At 37.2% G+C, this 19621-nt stretch overlaps 1 protein-coding gene across 1 annotated transcript; it reads right to left on the reverse strand.

The window, feature by feature from the left end:
• Positions 1-475: 475 nt before the first annotated feature.
• cct6a (chaperonin containing TCP1, subunit 6A (zeta 1)) lies at positions 476-15938 on the reverse strand. The gene is made up of 14 exons (XM_048165326.1): positions 15700-15938; positions 13051-13114; positions 11254-11388; positions 10995-11168; positions 8496-8599; positions 8298-8408; positions 8048-8207; positions 7875-7957; positions 5840-5936; positions 5619-5766; positions 5097-5230; positions 4180-4282; positions 3810-3882; positions 476-820 (listed from the first exon to the last, which is right to left on the reverse strand). The coding sequence occupies exons 1-14, from the start codon at positions 15834-15836 to the stop codon at positions 748-750; spliced, it is 1596 nt and encodes a 531-aa protein (XP_048021283.1). The 5' UTR covers positions 15837-15938; the 3' UTR covers positions 476-747.
• Positions 15939-19621: the final 3683 nt, after the last annotated feature.

Genomic DNA, 19621 nt, shown 5'->3' on the forward strand with positions numbered 1-19621 from the left:
TGAACAACAAACACTAAAGAAGCTTGACCAACATGGTCATTTCTTCTCGCAGCTGTATATTCTTGTCTAAAAGGGCTGATAATATGAAGAAACTCAAAAGCAGCTAGCGGCCACACCAGATACCGACTCGTTTCATTTCCGTTTGTCAAACGTCTCTTAATTTGTTCAGTTTGCCTCAGTATTTTTGTTCATACAAATATTTACACATGAACATTTGCTGGAAATGAAAGCAAAAAGATCTAATTTATAAACAACTTTACAAATTTGAAATTTGGATTCTTTCAGATTAACAAAAACTAGTGCATGTTAACATACCTATGGTTTCTGTGAGAACTGGAACTTGCAGTGATGTGATGTTTTGTCTTTTTTTTTTAATGTAATGCCCATTCACAGTAACAGTAGTGAACCGTCTTTCTGTGTACTGTATACACACAAATGAATATTCTTGATTTGACTAGAAATAGCTCATGCTAAATTCACACAAAGAAAGCAGAACGTTTAATGGGTACAAAACAAAGTGTATTGCAATTCAGTGCTTATGCAACAATTTCTTAAATAAACCAACTGATTGGAGGGGAGTAACGTTTCCTAGGGTCATAAAAATGGACAAAACTGGTTGGTCACAGAGAATGAGCAGACAAACATGACAACAGCCTAGGATTGTAGTCTTGAGTCCAGGCGGGATAACTGCAGAGATCTGGGTGGTCGTCTCCTCTTCTTTGACACAGTGGCTTTCTTTATGGTGGACTATCCTTTGAGTGAAGACAACCCAGCCCTCATGATCTCATCAACCAGGAGGATGTTACTGGCAATTACAGTGCTGTCAGATGAGAGAGAAGAAAGATGAGACGGATGCCTGAGCCTATGTTCTACATTTAATTTAGTTTTTCAGCCATTTAGACAACCCTACTGTGCTGCACACACGTGTGTCTCGTAGGGGTGTGTGATATGTATCATCTGCGATAATATCGAGATTGTTGTTTTAATGATATGCAATCTGAAATTATCGAGTATGTCCCTCACTTTACAAAAATACAGTTGCATGCATACACTATGTGCTGTAGTCTAGAGTCGCATATAACGTCAGAGCGCACACTTTCACTGCTTGATTATAGTCCATTAAAAATCATTTATAATGCACCTAATATTCAAGATAAGGGGTGAGAGTATATCAGTATGTCTTTTATATTTTTATCATTTAATATAGGTAATATCACATTTTCTCCAAATATCAGCATGATTACAAATGTGATGGATTTGATACAACAGTTCAATAAACAAGTTCATATTTAGTGACTAGGCAAAATGGAGCGATAACAGGCAATATTGTCAACGAAAATAGTTCCAAACAAAGCCACAGGACTGATTTGCGTCTCTGGGCAACAAACGGCAGTGAATGAACGAATCGTTTGATTAAATGATTCAATGATTCAATGACTCACTCATTAAAACGGTCAAATGCTTTGTTCCTGAATGAATCAGCCGTTTGAATGAATCGAGACTCAATGACTCTCTCATTAACAGTGACTTGCTGCCACCTACTGGCAGTTTTAATTTCAAATTTAAAGTATATTTTCATTCTTTAAATAATTTCAAAATATCAATATTGAATGTTTTGTTTAAAACATCAAAACAATGCATTTGTAACTGAAGCTTAAATGCATTTGTCAGCTCTGAGCTGCATTAAACTGTGTGTGTAAATGCATTGAAATGCCACATCAGATGCAGATTCTGTGTTTCCTCTGCATTGCAAAGATTAATTTGGTTGATTCTGATTTTATTTCATTGGTAACAGCCCTATTGTGTCTTGTTCTAACTGAATTTGATTAAAAGGTAAGAATGATACAAAAGATTAAGCATACATTTAATTAGGTTAAAAAATTGCCCATAAAAAAGGTAAAAATCAATTTAAACTTTATTTTTCAAGTCACTGCTGCGAACTAACCATGCACAAAAAAATATGAAGAATATCAAAAACTTTGAGTCAGTTGCCCACCAACACAAACAGCAAAATATTGTCTAATTATCGTTATCGCACAATGCGTTTTCCTTTTGTTGTTAAGTTATTAGTCATGTGAAGTACGTGTCGGCATTGTGTGGTCTGTGTGTGACTCGAATGCTTCACTCGGGTATAAAAGCTGCTGTTGGTTAATTAAGATTTCACTGGAACTCGTACCATCGACTGTGATAATTTCCTGTTTTATGGGCGTCTTTGATGCACTTTGATCACTGTCACTATGGTTACAGGTGACGGCAAGCACAAGAATAGAATACGGGCTTGTGACTCATTCGTTTATACAGAAAGTATTTGAGCTGCTGCGTGAAAAGTATATTTAAAAACTCAGATCTGCAAGTAAGTTGGTTGTCTCTTCCAAACAGTGTGAGCGCAGTGGTTTACCATCGAGTGTAAAATGACTTCTCTCTGATTCAGATCATGCCACGAATGCAAATTCATACAGTCTGCACCATTAAAGTTACATTTAATGTCCGCCTCATTCCCTGAACTTTGTTACGGTTACGTTTGTTCACTTTAATGAAATGCCACAAGTGCTGAATAACTCATACAGGTCACTTTATCTGACAAATTAACTGCTGTTTTACTTGGTCAAAACAGTCATACTAAAATACATCTGAGTGTGTTGAAAGTTATGTCACTCTACTTGTTGCACACTGCAGTAATCCAGATCGATATTAGAATATCATAAAAGCTGTATGGATAAATGGCATGAAATTAATTTTAAAATATATTGTATGGTGGAGAAAATGCTGTATTTACAAATAAAGCTCTTTCTGATTATGCCATGTTAACCACTTGCACAAACATGTCTCACTGTAAATCAAGAAAGTTAGATTTATAACAGTGCTCGCTTTATAACAATGATTCGTTTTCTGTTGATAAAGGGATCCAAACAGTTGCTCACCTGTCTAATAAAACATGTGGCAAATTAAAGCGTCTTTGGCGTTTCATGGTTTCTACAGAAGTAAACCGGAAATCAAGAGTAGCGCGGATGAGACGTCATTTACAGACGGCGCAATGCACTGGCCATTACATGGGTTAAATCCACAAATATCAGCTATTTTAACCATTGTGGGAAATATTTGGGATTATGTAGGTACACAGGTCAACAAAATATATGACATTGTTTTAGCGGTTTTTGATTTTAATCCAAAAATCGTACATATTGTGCCTTTAAGAAGAAAAATCCCATTTGGGGGATTTATTCTCTTGACATTTGGCAACCTCAAGCAGGAAAGATAGTTATCAATGAGAGAAAATTGGGGGGAAAAAATAAAACTAAGAAAAAAAAAAAAAAAAGTGGAGCAATTATTGGGCTGATTATTTTGAATTAATTCAGAGGCAGAAATCATTATCACGATTATAATACGATTAATCGTGCAGCCTTATGCCAGTTCATTTTGACCCCCATTCATTTATAGATCATGCTAACCACAAAAAACCTACACATGCCGCCTCCTCCATACCATGGTAAAAAGGTATACAACTAAATGGCTTTATAAAACTATAGTATTTATGTAAAATGACAATATGCTACACATTAAGCCAATCACAGGCCTCTCCCTGAGGCTTCAGCCTCGCCCCACCCCTTGTGTTAATCCAGCCCTGATATATGGAGGGAGGATGAAAAGAAAATGCCTGAAGATGGTCAGTTCCCTTCATAGACACATTAAAACACAGATGGTGTCTGACTGCATTCACTATAGATGAACAGAATTCAGCCATGCTGACAACAGGAAGAGAGATTCCAGTCCTGCACTACAGAACAGAGGAAGAGAGGAACACATCTCACCAGGAGTGAAGCAGCTGCTTTTTCACACAGTAGTTATCCCACACACCAGCCTCTGCCGCAACCATCGGTTCACCTGCAAACAAGACAACACTGATGTTAGACCAGACACAAATCAACTAGAAGGATGCAGATGTTCCCTTCCAAAATACTACCACAAGTACTTGAAATGAGCTCACAGACATTCATGTTTAACACACACATATGTAGGGATGTGCCTGAAGCCGAATACCTCATTTGGAAAGGCACGGATAAATCGGGCACCCGATTTATGGCATTACACAAATTTTACAATTTTACATTTTAAGCTATTTCAGAGCAAACAAAGATTTTGAAAAATAATTGAGCACTATTTTGAGAGATGGTCACATGCCTGTGTTCAGGTCCACTCCCACCAGTTCTCCAGTCTCTTTTAATTCACTCTGCAGCTTCACAAGAGTCTCTTGAGGGTCGTAGCCTGAATTCTGAGCCAGAACCTGTGAGAAGGAGATAAACTTGAGTAATTCAAAGGCACTTTTACACACAAAAAGCTTGATTCAAGTGATTTATATTGTGCACACTAGTGTTGTCACGATACTGGAATTTCCAACTTCGATACCTTGAAAATATTGATATTTGATACAGTTTTCGATACCACGGGAAAAAGCCATATACACCACCATACAGATCATTGGTTATCTCAATTTGTAAATACAATAGAATAACAAGACACAAAATAAACATGGCTTTAAGTTTTTCAGGTGGGTCCAACAGTCGTATACATATAAGAAATACTACAGAAATGAAAGTAATCAAATGTAAAATAACACTGGATAGTTTTCATTGTAAAAGTTATATACAGATTAATGCTTACAATTAAAGTTACAAAAGTTATTCAGTCAAGAGCAGCGAGTGATTTTCTCAGCAGGTTTATTAGGCTGCTGTCACTTTAAGAGTTGATGCACGGATCCAATATACCGTTACACAACATGCATTTTCAACTATTTACATTCGAAAACTGACTGTGTCTGAATACCTGCCCAGACATAACTATGTATTTGACTGTTTAAGTGCAATAAGCCACGAAAAAGAAGTCAATTTGTTCTCGGGACCTGTTTGAGAGGCGGCTTTATGTGAGCTGTGCGACAATTTGCCATCAGAAAGAAGAAAGCAAGTACGCACAGCTGGTATCAGTGTATCCATACTGCAGAAAAGGAGTATTGGAACCGTTCAGTATCAATATATATCAAAATATCGATATTTTGGACAACACTAGTGCATACATTTTTAAAAATATTATTTTTCCAGTACCTTAGGGATGATGAGCAGGGCATCAGCAAACGCCTGCACACCCAGCTGGGCCCGACCCTTTACTTTGGGCTTATGTTTAACCAAAGCATCAGCCAAAGCCACCTCGAACGCACCACCCCCAGCCACAACACAACCTGCAAACAGAGAGAAGATGAGAAAACCAGCACCATACATCCAAGAAAAGTCACCATGCCCCTAAAACGACTAATGGAAATGCTAACTAGATATCCCAAGAGGCAATATATACTTTCATGGGCAATGAAAGTGTTTAAGGAATATGAAAATGTATATGCTTATGTTGTAATCATCCATATGGAACAAATGTATGCTAAAACTAGTCTTATGATGCATTAACTACACAGGAAGATTGGCAAATAAACATTCATTCATGAAGAAACATGGGAGTCAAAGTTAGTGGAGCACTAGAGATTCTTAATGGTTCTTCAATGTGAAATGTAATATATTCTTAACTTCTCAGTAATATTCATCAACATATTCTAATGTTTGAAGGTTGTCTCCTACCATCTTCAATGGCGTTTTTGACCGCCCTGAGCCCGTCTCTAACCGCATCTTTGATCTGTGTCAGGGTGTGCTTGTTGGGCCCTTTCACCAGCAGGGTCACGGAGCGAGGGTTGCCACACTTCTCAATGAAGGTGAATTTCTCCTCTCCCTAATACAAAAAGCCAAACATAAGTGACAATGAACTGACTTTCAGACTGTTTTTCAGAGTTCTGGTCACTCACCAGCGTGTGCTCGTACACAAGCCCAGCGTATCCCAAACAATCAGGCGTCAGGTCGTCCACAGAGTTCATAGCTACACCACCGCACGCCAGACACAGCCTTATGGGAAGAGAACACATTTTCAATAGTAAGAGGGGAAAATGGATATTGACAATAAATGCAATAAATGATTTTTATGGTCGACTATTAAACGTTCATTTAAGCCATTAGTCCACTAATCGCTTGCCGCAAAGAACCGGCAAAAGTAGGCTAATGACTATGAATGTGTCTGTATTTATCATGTCTGAGAGGCAAGTAGCCTATTCGCTGAGTTTCGGTTCATTTTTGTGACGCGCTCCAGTTCAGGGAGACCGAGACTGCAGAAAACGCATCCTGTTTGTTTTCTTTATTTTACAAAGGCACAGTTCTCTCATTATTCTGAGTTTACACAAACGAAAGTATAACAATAAAAGTAAACCAATCTATTCTCATCTGTGCCATTCACATTCGTTTACATCCAGAACTTTCCAGGTTCTACGTCAGAATGCCGACTCATTATTGGCCGGCCCCTGCGTCATCAAACACGCATCATGCTGATCACGTGATCAGCTTTGGCCAATACTGAGCTGGCATTCGGACGTAAACACTAAAGCCCTCACTGTGATCACTGTGTCACCTGTGTATGATAATGACAGGGAAGAGATTGTTGAATAAAATCGTTATTTTTGTTTTTGCACACAAAAAGTATTCTTGTCTCTTCATAACATTAAGGCTGAACCACTGCAGTCACATGACTGTTTTAACGATGTCTTTAGTACCTTTCTGGACCTTGAAAGTGTTGATTATATTGCTGTCTATGGACGAGTCATACCTCTCGGATTTCATCAAAAATACCTTAATTTGTGTAAACGAATTAACTAATTAATAAGAAAAAAAAAAGTATCAAGAATCCTTTTGGAATTGGATCATGAGGTAGTGTTGTCACGATACCAAAATTTTGACTTCGATATGATACCCAACTTAAATATCACGATACCGATACTTAAACGATACTACGGCAAAAACCTAAAACAGCAGGAAAAGTAAATAAATAACACATGACAGAACTTCTTTCTTCACCAGTGTGCAGCTGATAATTCTGGATTTGAGCTTCATTGCCATGAAGTTAGAGTTAGATTTGATATAATTTTTAATGTTTATTATTTTCACGCTCAATAAAATTGTAAATTATTTGCTGTTATGCTTTTTTATACATTTAAGTGTTTTTGACAGTAAAATTATTGTAAAAATTATGTAAATAATTAGAGCAATGTTATTAAAGCATAAATTGGTTTAAAATAACTGTATATACCCTTCACATATTTATGTATTTTTAAATTTTTGCAACCAGATATCACTTATTAAACTTAGACTCAATAATACACCGCTTTTCGGTGGTCTGCTTGCATGAGTCTTTGTGCATTTATGTCCTTGTTCCCTCTCTATGACCTGAACATAATCTCAGAAATATAGAAATCACTTCAAAAATATAATCCTTTGTCGTGTTGCGGCTGGTTAGGACAGTCTTATTGGTCATTTTGTAGCCAAAGCTCTTGAAATGTACATTTTACTGGCACGTTTGGCTTAGTTAACAGGTGACTGCATTTGACGAGCGGGATGGGAATAAAATGTCGCTGATCATAAAAATTTGCAAAGCACGTGAAACAACGCAATTAAAAAAAATGCACAATAGAAAAATTACATTTTTATAAATGGAACCTAAAATTTAAATTGCTGATATTCCATGACTTGGAGAAAAAAAAAATATATATATATAATTCCCTGACTTTCAGTGTCTGGAATAGACCTTCTAAAATTCCATAATATTCCAGAAATCCCATGACCCGTGGGAACCTCGTTTATTTTATTTCAGTTTACAAAAATGTTTTTTGACCAGTAGTTTTAGACTTAATTTAGGAAAATAACCTTGATTTATACACAAGAAATATCAATCAGTCAAGCAAACGTCAGTATCGGAATCAAACAGGTACAGGTACCTCCCTAACATTATTCCCTTACCTTTCCATGTTTCGCCTCTTCGCTCGGCGCAACGCCACAATGCCCTCTTTGGCCAAAGCATCCAGAGAAAATGGATCAATACCCTGTAGAAAATAAACAATTTTGTTTAACTAAGCGATTTAACAATCTATAAAAGTTAAATCTTTTTATTCCCAACTAAAATCAACCATTACCTTCTGATTGATGACCACAAAGCCCTTCTTAGTATCTGCACACACTTTATTCTTTAGATCGATTATTTTCATCACACGATCTTCGATGAACTTCCTCTCAGCCTTCACCAGCTTGTCTCTCTCATCCGCGCTCTTGTAGAAGAACCCAGAGTTCACTTCTCTGTGAAAACAGGCGATTATTTAATTACATAGATAATTAGCAGCACCCAGTAACCTACTGTAATTACAAATGAACATGTGTAAAGCCTACGTTTTCTCATATTCCAAAGAAACATTGCAGGTGAGAATAAAAGCGTCCTCCACCCTCTTCTTCATGTCAGGATGTCTGGCTCCATGGTCCAGCACCAATCCACTGATTAGTCTAAGCACAAATAAACACAGTTGTACATTTTCCTTTAAGGAAAGCCTGCGATCCACACAAGAGAGGAAGCCGTTCTCTGAGTCTTACTGTGTATCACTGTCAGTTTTGTGTTTCATCTCCATGATCTCCACCATGTAGAGGTCGATGGGCTCGTTTGGCTTCCTGATAGTCAGAACAGCGTCCACCACAGCCTGAAGTAAAAACACTCGCATTATAGACGGACCAAATGTGAACTTACTGAGGAAAAATGTCCTGTACAATTAATATTGATCATATTAAAAGGGTCATGAAATGCATTTTCAGATCTTCATGTTTCTGGAGGTTAGCTTGTGAAGTCAGTAAAGATTTTGCACCAATCAAATTTGTAAAAATCATTTTCCATAAGGCCGTTACATCTTTCAGAAATGTACATAAATGCCCAATGCGGTGATTGGCAAACTGTACCGCACAATATTCACACCCAGCCCACAGTATGCTTGTTGTTTTGATGCTCGAGAGAGCCAGAGGTGTGATAGAGCCGTATATGTTTGATGCCAATTCAGAAGAAAACGCCTGTTTCAGTGTCGTAACCAAATTTTAATCTGCATATAGTTCTAAAACTATTAAAGCTGCAAGCAGCAATGAACTTGTTTCTACCATGTTGAACACTTGCATATTTTAAAATTATGCTAGGAGTGCATGAGTGTTAAACATGTCACTTCCTGTTGCCAGTTGGTGGCATTATGCTCTCTAATCAAATCTTGCCGTACTTTGATGTCAACATATAATTTTATGTTCTGCAAAAGAAAGAATGCTGGAAACCAAACAGTTTTGGTCTGTAAATATCTAAATATCAATTCAGATGCAGCTTCTGAAGAAAAAAAAAAATCATATATTTTATGCTTTTCTCACTTATCACAATAATGACTCTCTTTTGGGGGTCATTTCTCAGCCAAATTTGATCAATTTGCAATTAATTAATCAGCACATGTAATTGGATTAAAAATTAATCACTTGACAGCCCTAATGTTTACACGTGGTTATGCAGCACACATGCAGTGTTGGAAATCAACCATTTTGGAAAAGTAAAAGGCTTTCTAAAATCCAATTCATTCATAAATAGGAATTATATACTGTATTTTGAAGTGATAAATGCCCTTTTTTTTTTTTTTTTTTTTTTTTTTTTATTTATTTTTTTTTAAAGTTAAAAGTTTCCACCAAAATCAGTACTGTATCTGGTCAGTATTGAAAAGTCAGTTAGTAAAATGCGATTTCCGTCATGTAATTCTGTCATGTTTTCTCCCAAACGCAACAAACGCCAGTCTCCTTTCTCTGCAGAATTTGATATATCCGCTCAACCAATCACAGCGCACCATTCCACGGCCTGTAATCAGTAATGGTGGCGCTCTGGATACACCTGGCATCCTAGTTTTCCTCATCTACTTTGTACTTTGTGATCAACAAAAACAGAAAAATTAATAATTTTGATGGCATTGATGAGCCTGTGGTGGTTTCTGCGGTCGGGAAGAAACGCAAGTCATCGAAATATAATCATTAACGTGAGGAGATTAAGAAGATGAGGCACTCGAGTCGGAGGAGGAACAATGCGGCTGTTGATTGTTCCACGACAGCATCAAACTTCTGTCACGCTCCCCAAAACTGAATCATGAACAGTTTTTAAATGCCGTTTTTAATACCAATGTACTCTGTAAATGTGTTTATTTTAACCGTGTGGTGGCACCAGATACTCTTTAATTGGTAAACAGACATAATTCATTTATAACATTAACAAGATGACTCGTTGAATTCATTTTGGGAGCAACAGCTGAATGTATTTTTAGTCAAATGCCTGTATATAAGATTAGTATTGACAAAGTTCAGAGGCTGTCATGTGTGAATCAACTTACTTTGTTGTGTATTTTCAATATGAAAAATAACTTTTATATTGATGGATTAATTGCATTTTGAAAAAAAAAAAAAAAAAAACGTGTCATGGATTTATTGCATTTTGGGAAAAAAAATTCAGTTTTTATAATAAACCTTTGAAAATCAAAATCTAGATTAGAATTTTTAATGTTTTTATAACCAAAAGATGCTATGTGAAAGTTTGAAACAGAAAATAGTGGTTTTCATTTTGCCACTTTCTTGGTAAAGAAAACACATTTTTACTCAAATTAATCAAAATGGATATATATATATATATATATATATATATATATATATATATATATATATATATATATATATATATATATATATATATATATATATATATATATATATATATATATATATATACGCGCATACATAAATACACACATACACTTTATTTCGGCATGTCTAATGGAAAAAAACAAAAAAATTCATTTTAAACTGGGGAGTTTACTTGAAGAAACTTGCAGTGTTTTTATTGTAGCGTAACCTCTAATGTGTGTAAATACCCAAGACATTTTAATTTTCCATTTCATGACCCCTTTGAAGACAATGCCAACTTACTGTGATACAGTGACATGCAATAAATCCTTTTTCTTCCATGTTAAAAAAGATTTTCTGTCCTAACATCATATCTGGCATGAACACAGTGTTAGACGTTCAAACGTTTCTCACCTCTGTCAGTAAATCGGCCAGCTCCACATGGACCTTGGTTCTGAGTGAGGTCCTCGCTACATTGATGAGAGTCTCTCTGTCCATCTCCTTCATGACCTTCACCTCTTCCAGCACCTCAAGGGCTTTTTCCTTCGCAGCCTCAAATCCCTCAGCAATTACTCTGGGGTGAAGACCCTTCAGACAAGAAAAAGACTGGTTTAAAGGGGAACATGACTTCTAACTTAACAAAAATGTAGAAATATGAGAAGCGCGTGTAAACCTCAGAAACATAGAGGTCGGCCTGCTTGAGGAGTTCTCCAATGATGAGCACATTAGATGTTGTGCCATCTCCCGTGATGTCATCCTGGGCCGTGGCCACCTTGGCAATCAATGAAGCGGTAGGATGCTGGATTTGCTGAAAAAAAAAGCATGCCTTTTCAGAGCGTGGCCTGAATAACAAGGAATTAATCCTTCACAGACCAAAAAAAAAAAGAAAATAATAATGCACAGACAAATACACAATATGTTACAGCACCTGAGGGATCACCATCCAGAGATTCAAGCCCAGCCCAATTAATTTATGAACATAGGAATTATCAAACTCTAGAGAGGAGCATTTATATAAACACCTAGTTCAGTCATGAAACTCTAGAGGGCACAGGCTGATGGGCCTTTGCAAGCAATCGCATCATTATTGCTTGGCACAAGCTGATTGGCCTCTGCTGATCCTGCAGCCAATGAGATTGCTTGCTATACATTTAAAGGGGATCTATTATGCCCCTTTTCACAAGATGTAATATCAGTCTCTGGTGTCTCCAGAATGTGTCTGAAGTTTCAGCTCAAAATCCCCCACAGATCATTTATTATAGCTTGTCAAATTTGCCCCTATTTGGGTGTGAGCAAAAACACGCCGTTTTTGTGTGTGTCCCTTTAAATGCAAATGAGCTGCTGCTCCTGCCCCCTTTCCAGAAGAGGGCGGAGCTTTAACAGCTCAACAACAACAAAGACAGAGAATCTCACGCAGCCAAAATGAGGATTGTCGGTAACGGCATTAGAACTGGTACACCGTTTTGGCTTGTGAAAACAAAATGGTGGTGCCGGGGGTGGAAACATGCAGATTAATGTGTGGTAATATTATAATAAGATTCCCTTCCTACGTCGAGTTTTCACATGCTTGCAGAGAAAGGTTTGCCAAAACAAAGTTACTGGGTTGTCCTTTTTCACGTTTTCTGGGTCGGTAGATGCACCTGATTATAGCACTTAAACATGGAAAGTCAGATTTTCATGACATGTTCATGTACACGATTCAATTAATATTCACATGCTAACTTATTTATATACAAACACTTAAATTACACTCAATGATGTTTTTATTATAAAGTTTAGAATTACATAATCATATTTCTACTCCAATTCGTTTTTTTTTTTAAATATAAACATTTAAATCATGGTTGTCATATCTGATTTATTCAAACATGCATTAAATATTGAAGAACATTAAAAACTATAATGAATATGTAACAGTGCATAGCTATATTTATCTTTCTAGAGTTCACTTTTCTATCTGACTAATGAGTTTATAGTCACTGAATATGTTTTTCTGAGGTAAATGTGACGTCACGTGACATTGAAGCTGTTTTATTGAGTCTTTCCGAGGTTGAAACACTGATTGAGCGATTACACGAGACATGATACGGATTTCAGTAAGTTGTACTGTATATTTTAACATACCTTCAGATGTTCATGCATGTTTATTTCGCTGTAACTGGTATTAAAGCGGAGGAGAGGATGATCACATGCTTCTCTTTAACTGAGGCGCTAAAGTGATCCGTCACGCCACATTAAACAGCGGCAAAACGCTATTTATTTTTTGAATCTCATAATAAGATGGACATCATTTGAAATCTGAGACTTTGCTTCATATCAAAAGTAACAAAGATTATTGTGATTTATTGGATGGGAGGCGCTACATATTCTGCTCATTCATCAACTTTTAAACGATTCTTGGGATTTAAGAATCAATATTGGTTCGTAAAAATGAAAATCTATTAAAATCGATTTTTAGTAAATCTCTTACCATCTCATGCAGCAGAACATTCCCATCTTTGGTGAGTTTGATGTCTCCTGCACCAGACACAAGCCTGTGAAAGGAACAGAACAACTCGTTAGGGGTTTAATAGATATAAAGATTAAGTGCAACACGCATAACAAACATGACATCTTGGACATGTGCGCTCCATGCAGCATTCACTTTATTCACTTAGCTCCAGTCTTTGATAATGATTGGCTGGGCTGTATTCAAAGCCATTGTAAAATACTCTATAAACACACACCTGTGGTCTCCTTCACTAATACTGCACCACTGCGTCTGTGTGCTTCTGCTGAACATTGCTGTAGAACTACATTGCTTGGTGAAAGAATTAGCCTATAATTAATCAATAAATTTAAAAGAATTGTTGCTGTGTTTATGAAATCTTGCTAGATATATGTTGCAATTTTTATAAAAGCAGTAGGCCCAGTGAAGGCATGGTTTTAGTGTGATTTTAGTGATTTTAGAACAGCTAAAGACCATGACACAGCAAACCGACGTCAAAGAACTAGCAGTGATGTGCTGTCGCCTCACATCAGCAGCGTCTGGGTCACAAGATGCATTTGAACAAATGGAAAAGAGGACAGCCAAAGGCCAACGAAAAAGTATGTTCTGTGCCCGTGTGAGATGAAATAACAGTAGTCTGTATTCAGCATTCAAAAAGGGAACCTGGAAGTAGGACCGCTGATAAAACGCTTGTGGCAGTTATATACTTGTAAATATTTCTCAAATATATATATGGATGTGTTTGTATATATATATATATATATATATATATATATATATATATATATATATATATATATATATATATATATATATATATATATATATATTACACACACACACACATAATATTTGGTGTACTGTGTGGGTGTACACACAGTACACCCACATATATTAGGCAAACTCAAACTTTTATTTTGTATCCGATTAATCGCGATTAATCGTTTGACAGCCTTACTGGAATCGAATCAGGATCGGCCGATATTCAGTATTCTGAGTATCGGATAGGTTTGGTGGTGCATGCCTATTTATGGGTATGACGAGACTTTCACAGGCGAGTGACGTATTTACGCAATTTCCCGCGAAAACCATCCCGACATCAATTCTAAAATATAAACACTTATAACAGGCTTACAATAGTGAATCATGATAAGACAAAAACACTGAGTTTTCATTGTTAATTCTGAACAAGAAAAAAAATAAATGTACATTTTAAGTCGCAATGAAACAGACTTTCCTTCCCTAAATGGCTTCGCGAACAAGAAAAAAAAAACTGAGTATGATTTAAAGGGTTAGTTCAACCAAAAATGAAAATTCTGTCATTAATTACTCACCCTCATGTCGTTCCACACCCGTATGACCTTCGTTAATCTTCAGAACACAAATTAAGATATTTTAGTTTAAATCCGATGGCTCAGTGAGACCTGCATAACCAGCAATGACATTTCCTCTCTCAAGATCCATTAATGTACTAAAAACATATTTAAATCAGTTCATGTGAGTACAGTGGTTCAATATTAATATTATAAAATGACGAGAATATTTTTGGTGCGCCAAAAAAAACAAAATAACGACTTATTTAGTGATGGCCGATTTCAAAACACTGCTTCAGGAAGCTTCGGAGCACAAATGAATCAGTGTGTCGAATCATGATTCGGATCGCGTGTCAAACTGCCAACGGCTGAAATCACGTGACTTTGGCGCTCCGAACAGCAGATTCGATACACTGATTCATTTATGCTCCGAATCTTCCTGAAGCAGTGTTTTGAAATCGGCCATCACTATATAAAGTCGTTATTTTGTTTGGTTTTTTGGCGCTTTATAATATTAATATTGAATCACCGTACTCACATGAACTGATTTAAATATGTTTTTAGTACCTTTATGGATCTTGAGAGAGGAAATGTCATTGATTCCTATGGAGGCCTCACGGAGCCATCGGATTTCAACTAAAATATCTTCATTTGTGTTCCGAAGAAGGTTTTACGGGTGTGGAACGACATGAGAGTGAATAATAAATGACAGAATTTTCATTTTTGGGTGAACTAACCCTTTTAGTCCATCGAGTATTTACTGAATCATTGTCGTTTGATCAGAGTGATTGACAGGTGGCCCCGCCCTCAGGGCTGCAAGAGGATGGAGTTGATTAAAGATGTACACATAAATAAATAAATACAAAAAGTGCACAAATAACATTAAGCACTGCAATATTCAACAAAAATTGAATTTTTAATTTTTATTTCATGTCGACTTTAATACGACACTTTTTTTTTCTTTTTTTTAGTTCATGCGTGCTTGGATTAAAATGGCTGGATTCAATTAAAAAGTTGGTGAAAACCAAAGATGCATTAAATCACGTCACAGAATATAAAGAATCGAGCTCCAGATGAGGTTTACTGCCACGATGAGTTGACAACCTTGATGCTAACTTCTTGACAACCACAGATGATCAAAACACACTTACATTTAATAAACAGATTCTCCGAGCATTAAAACACTGTATCTGTCATGTCTCATGACGGGGAGACCGTCAGTAATCCCGAAGCACATGTCGATCTGACCGGTTAACCGTTAGCTGATTATTGTGCGACAAGCACGTGCTAACAAAGCGGCTATCGCTCACAAACTCACATTTTCATCGTTCCCTTCGGCCCCAGATTACTCTTCAGCACATCCTGAAGCCCGCGAGCGGCGCTGATGTTCACGGCCAGAGCCGCGTGAGCCCTGGCGACCTCCGCTTTCGGATTTAAAGACTTTATCGCGGACATTCTGCTGAAGACCAGAGCAGCTTCACGGGACAGAGGAAGAGAAGCTAGCGTACAGGCTTCTGGAAGCTTCAACGCCTCTTCTTCTTCTTCGGTGGGGTTTTGCAGTAGTTCAGGATTGTTGCATTACTGCCACCTGCTGTTGTACATACGCTAGTGATTGGGCGTTTCCGTGAAGCTTCGAATCTTTTGTTTCGAATCAGTCGCGCGTCTGCCGAAGTCACGTGACTTCAGTAAACGAGGCTTACTATGGTTCACCGCTGGGGGGCGATGATCTCTCTGTGAACCGATTCATTGAGATGGCGAATCATTTAACAAGTATCTATGGTTTTTACCTGATTTCTGATCAGTTGTATACATTTGTAGACGTTTTAAGGAGAAATTAGTATAATTATAAGGGAATAATAGTAGTTAATAGTCTCAAAACAAGCCCTGAAAATTGATAAAAGAACACATATTATACAGACACTTGATAATTAATCGTATCATATGATTAGTTAATTGCATTTGGTAGATTTTATTTTCATTAAAACATTTGCAATGGGTTTGTAAAAGGTGTTTTTTGTTGCATCACACAGTTCTGACCAGCAGGGGTCGCCAGCGTGTCGCGTTTCGAACGCTTCGAAACAGTGAATCATTTTACGAAGCAATCGGTTCAATTGATTCGAAGCTTTGAAAAGCTTCGTTTCTCCCATCACTAGTTCATCACTAAGTCTGTTTATTTTAAAAAGTGTTCAGTCCAGTCTTTTCGAAAAGAAAAAGAAATACAATAGCCACATCCTCCCTTGTAAATTGCCTGCACAATGAGGTTTAAAATTGTTCTCTATTCATCTCTATTAATTTCAGTAAATTTCACCCATGATGTAAGAATATGTTAAACTGGCTCACACGTCCCATTTAGGCCTGCTTATTATTACTATCTTTATATCTTAAATACTCTGCTTTGTAGTAGGCCTATAAATGTCTCCTTATTACTGCATTATTCCACCAGTTGTTTTGCAATTTATTTTCCTTCACACCAGCAGCGTAGCCAGAAAAGTGACTCTGGGTGTGCATCAGAAAAACTGGGTGTGCCATATTTATTGTCCGATTAATGTGCAACCGGACAAAATATTGTAATTGAAATTGTTGTAGGGGGGTCTGGGAGCATCCTCCCCCATTTTCGGGATTTTAACGACGCATTCTGGTGCACTCTGACAAGAAAATAATTGGAAAAAACAACATTTGCTTTAAATAAAAACAAAACAAACAAAAAAAATGATTGACGGCTGGGCATTGACACAAATTTCACCATTGGATTTGATTTTGATTCTGAAGCTTGTGGTTTGATTTCGATTTGATTTCCTTGATTCATTATTGACTAATTTGGGGCCCGTCAGGGTAAAGTTGGTTTTATATTCGCACATTCGGACATCCGTATTCAATAGCCTTGTTAATCAAACTACATTGGACATTCAGTGGACATTCACAAGTAAATATGCCATTAAAACAATACTTGCCTATTTTGATCGAATGTGAAAAATGTTGTAAGTTGACAATCGCTGGTTGTCAATATCATGTCGCTGCTTAAAATTCGCAAACATTAATTTATTGCACATTTATTGGAAAGTCTGAATTTACCAGAAGTCCGAATGTGCGAATATAAAACCAACTTTACCGAAGTGCCCGTCAGGTACAGCAAATTTCCTCAAAGAAAAAAATCTCTCTCAACACTGTAAATTATACAGGGAACCACAGCTGGTAGCCTACATCACTATAATATTAAAAATTTATTTATTTGTAAGCTACTTACATATAAATTACACAGTTTTTATAATAACGTTATAATAAAAAAAAAAAAATTATGACAATTATAGGCTATTTCTACTCATTTTTATATAGACCTAAAAATTTAAATGGCGGCTGTCATAAAACAGATTTATACATTCAATATTGAAGTACATGTTAAGCACAAATACAATGAATATGCAATAGTGCATATATTTAGCAAAATGCTCCTCTCGAAGTTCATTTTTGTAGCTGACTGATGCGTTTTTGGACATTGAAGGGCTTTTCTGAGGTAAATGTGACGGTAAATTTGACATTATTACAATATGTTTTAATGACACCTTTCCACAGTTGAAACATGAACATGAAAGATGACATGATACGGATTTTGGTAAGTTCTACTATATCTTTCAACATACCTTTGGATGTTCATTCATGTTTATTACATGTGGAAGAGTTGGTCCGTTCACGCCCGCTCTGCATGAACTGAAGCGCTTAGCGCTACAAGCCACAGAGAGCCACGAATGATCGTGACAGCTCGCGAGACGTCTATGGTCTCACTCCAGTCTATGGGAAAGTATCCCATTTTCGATACTTGTGAGGTTTGTTGTGCTTGCAATTTCACCTGGACCTATTTTAGGTGTGCCAGCTGCCACTTTGGGTGGCACCGGCACACCCTGGCACACCCGTGGCTACGCCACTGCTTCACACTATTATAGTCTTAAATGGACTTTGTTGAGACACACCCCATATGAGCAAGTCTGTGTCCGAAAACTTAATATGGCTGCCTTCAGAGGACACATTCCATGGAGGCATCAAGGCACGTCCGAATCTGATGTTATCTTCACTGTCTCCTGAGAAACCTTCATCTGATGGATTTTTGAAGGCAGCATAGATGTATGATATGCATATATGTATAGAGCAAGTTTATCTTTTGCACATGTTTTAGGTCCTGTCAGTTTTAACATTCAAGCCATTTTATACTATTCGAGTGTGGAAGAGAATTCAGTTCTCCTCTACATCTGTTTGTGCTTGAACAGACACAATTATGTCAAAAAACCCATCACTGTGAGTGTCCTCGTGAACACAGTTGCTTATTGCTTACGTGAACTCAAATAATTGAGTAAGAAAATGTGTGCATATCATTGTATTGGATCTGTGAATATCTGAAAATGCAATATATTATAAAAGGGAACAGACCCTCTGTTTTTAAACAATAACCCATATTATTCTGGTTTCATGCATTTTTTTTTAATCAAAAGTTGAATGTGGGTAAGTTTCATAAGTTTGTAGACAAACTTTAAGTTGGCTTGAAAAGCCTAGCCAGAAAGTTTGAAGAAGTTTTATAGTTTGCTTGTAGTTTGAAGCTTTTCAGTGAAATAGTTAAAGTTTTAGTTTTGTAGTTTTAAAAGATAGATAGATAGATAGATAGATAGATAGATAGTTACTAGGGTACTTGGGGTTGTTGCTAGGGTGTTGCTATGTGGTTGCTAAGGTACTTGGGGTGGTTGCTGGGGTGTTGCTATGCGGTTGCTAGGGTATTCAGTTTGTTTGCTAGGGTGTTGCTATGCGGTTGCTAAGGCACTCTCGGTTGTTGCTAGGGTGTTGCTATGCGGTTGCTAGGGTACTCAACGTGGTTGCTAGAGTGTTGCTATGCGGTTGCTAAGGTACTCTCGGTTGTTGCTAGGGTGTTGCTATGTGGTTGCTAGGGTACTCAGGTGGTTACTAGGGTGTTGCTATGTGGTTGCTAAGGTACTTGGGGTGGTTGCTAGGGTGTTGCTATGTGGTTGCTATGGTACTCAGGTGGTTACTAGGGTGTTGCTATGTGGTTGCTAAGGTACTCTCGGTTGTTGCTATGTGGTTGCTAGGGTACTCAGGTGGTTACTAGGGTGTTGCTATGTGGTTGCTAAGGTACTTGGGGTGGTTGCTAGGGTGTTGCTATGCGGTTGCTAGGGTACTCAGGATTATTTTTATAAGGTGTTGCTATGCAGTTGCTAGGGTACACTCGGGTGTTGCTATGC

Source organism: Megalobrama amblycephala, linkage group LG18 (assembly GCF_018812025.1).
Source record: "Megalobrama amblycephala isolate DHTTF-2021 linkage group LG18, ASM1881202v1, whole genome shotgun sequence".
In the NCBI taxonomy this organism is placed as follows: domain Eukaryota; kingdom Metazoa; phylum Chordata; class Actinopteri; order Cypriniformes; family Xenocyprididae; genus Megalobrama; species Megalobrama amblycephala.

What these genes read in the sequence shown, in the direction of transcription:
- cct6a (XM_048165326.1), bottom strand. Translation starts at nt 15,836, where the DNA reads ATGTCCGCGATAAAGTCTTTAAATCCGAAAGCGGAGGTCGCCAGGGCT. An exon ending in TTGTGTACGAGCACACGCTG is followed by an intron (nt 5,767 to 5,839) that starts GTGAGTGACCAG and finishes TTTTTGTATTAG; the next exon opens with GGAGAGGAGAAATTCACCTT. An exon ending in CAAAAACGCCATTGAAGATG is followed by an intron (nt 5,231 to 5,618) that starts GTAGGAGACAAC and finishes CTCTGTTTGCAG; the next exon opens with GTTGTGTTGTGGCTGGGGGT.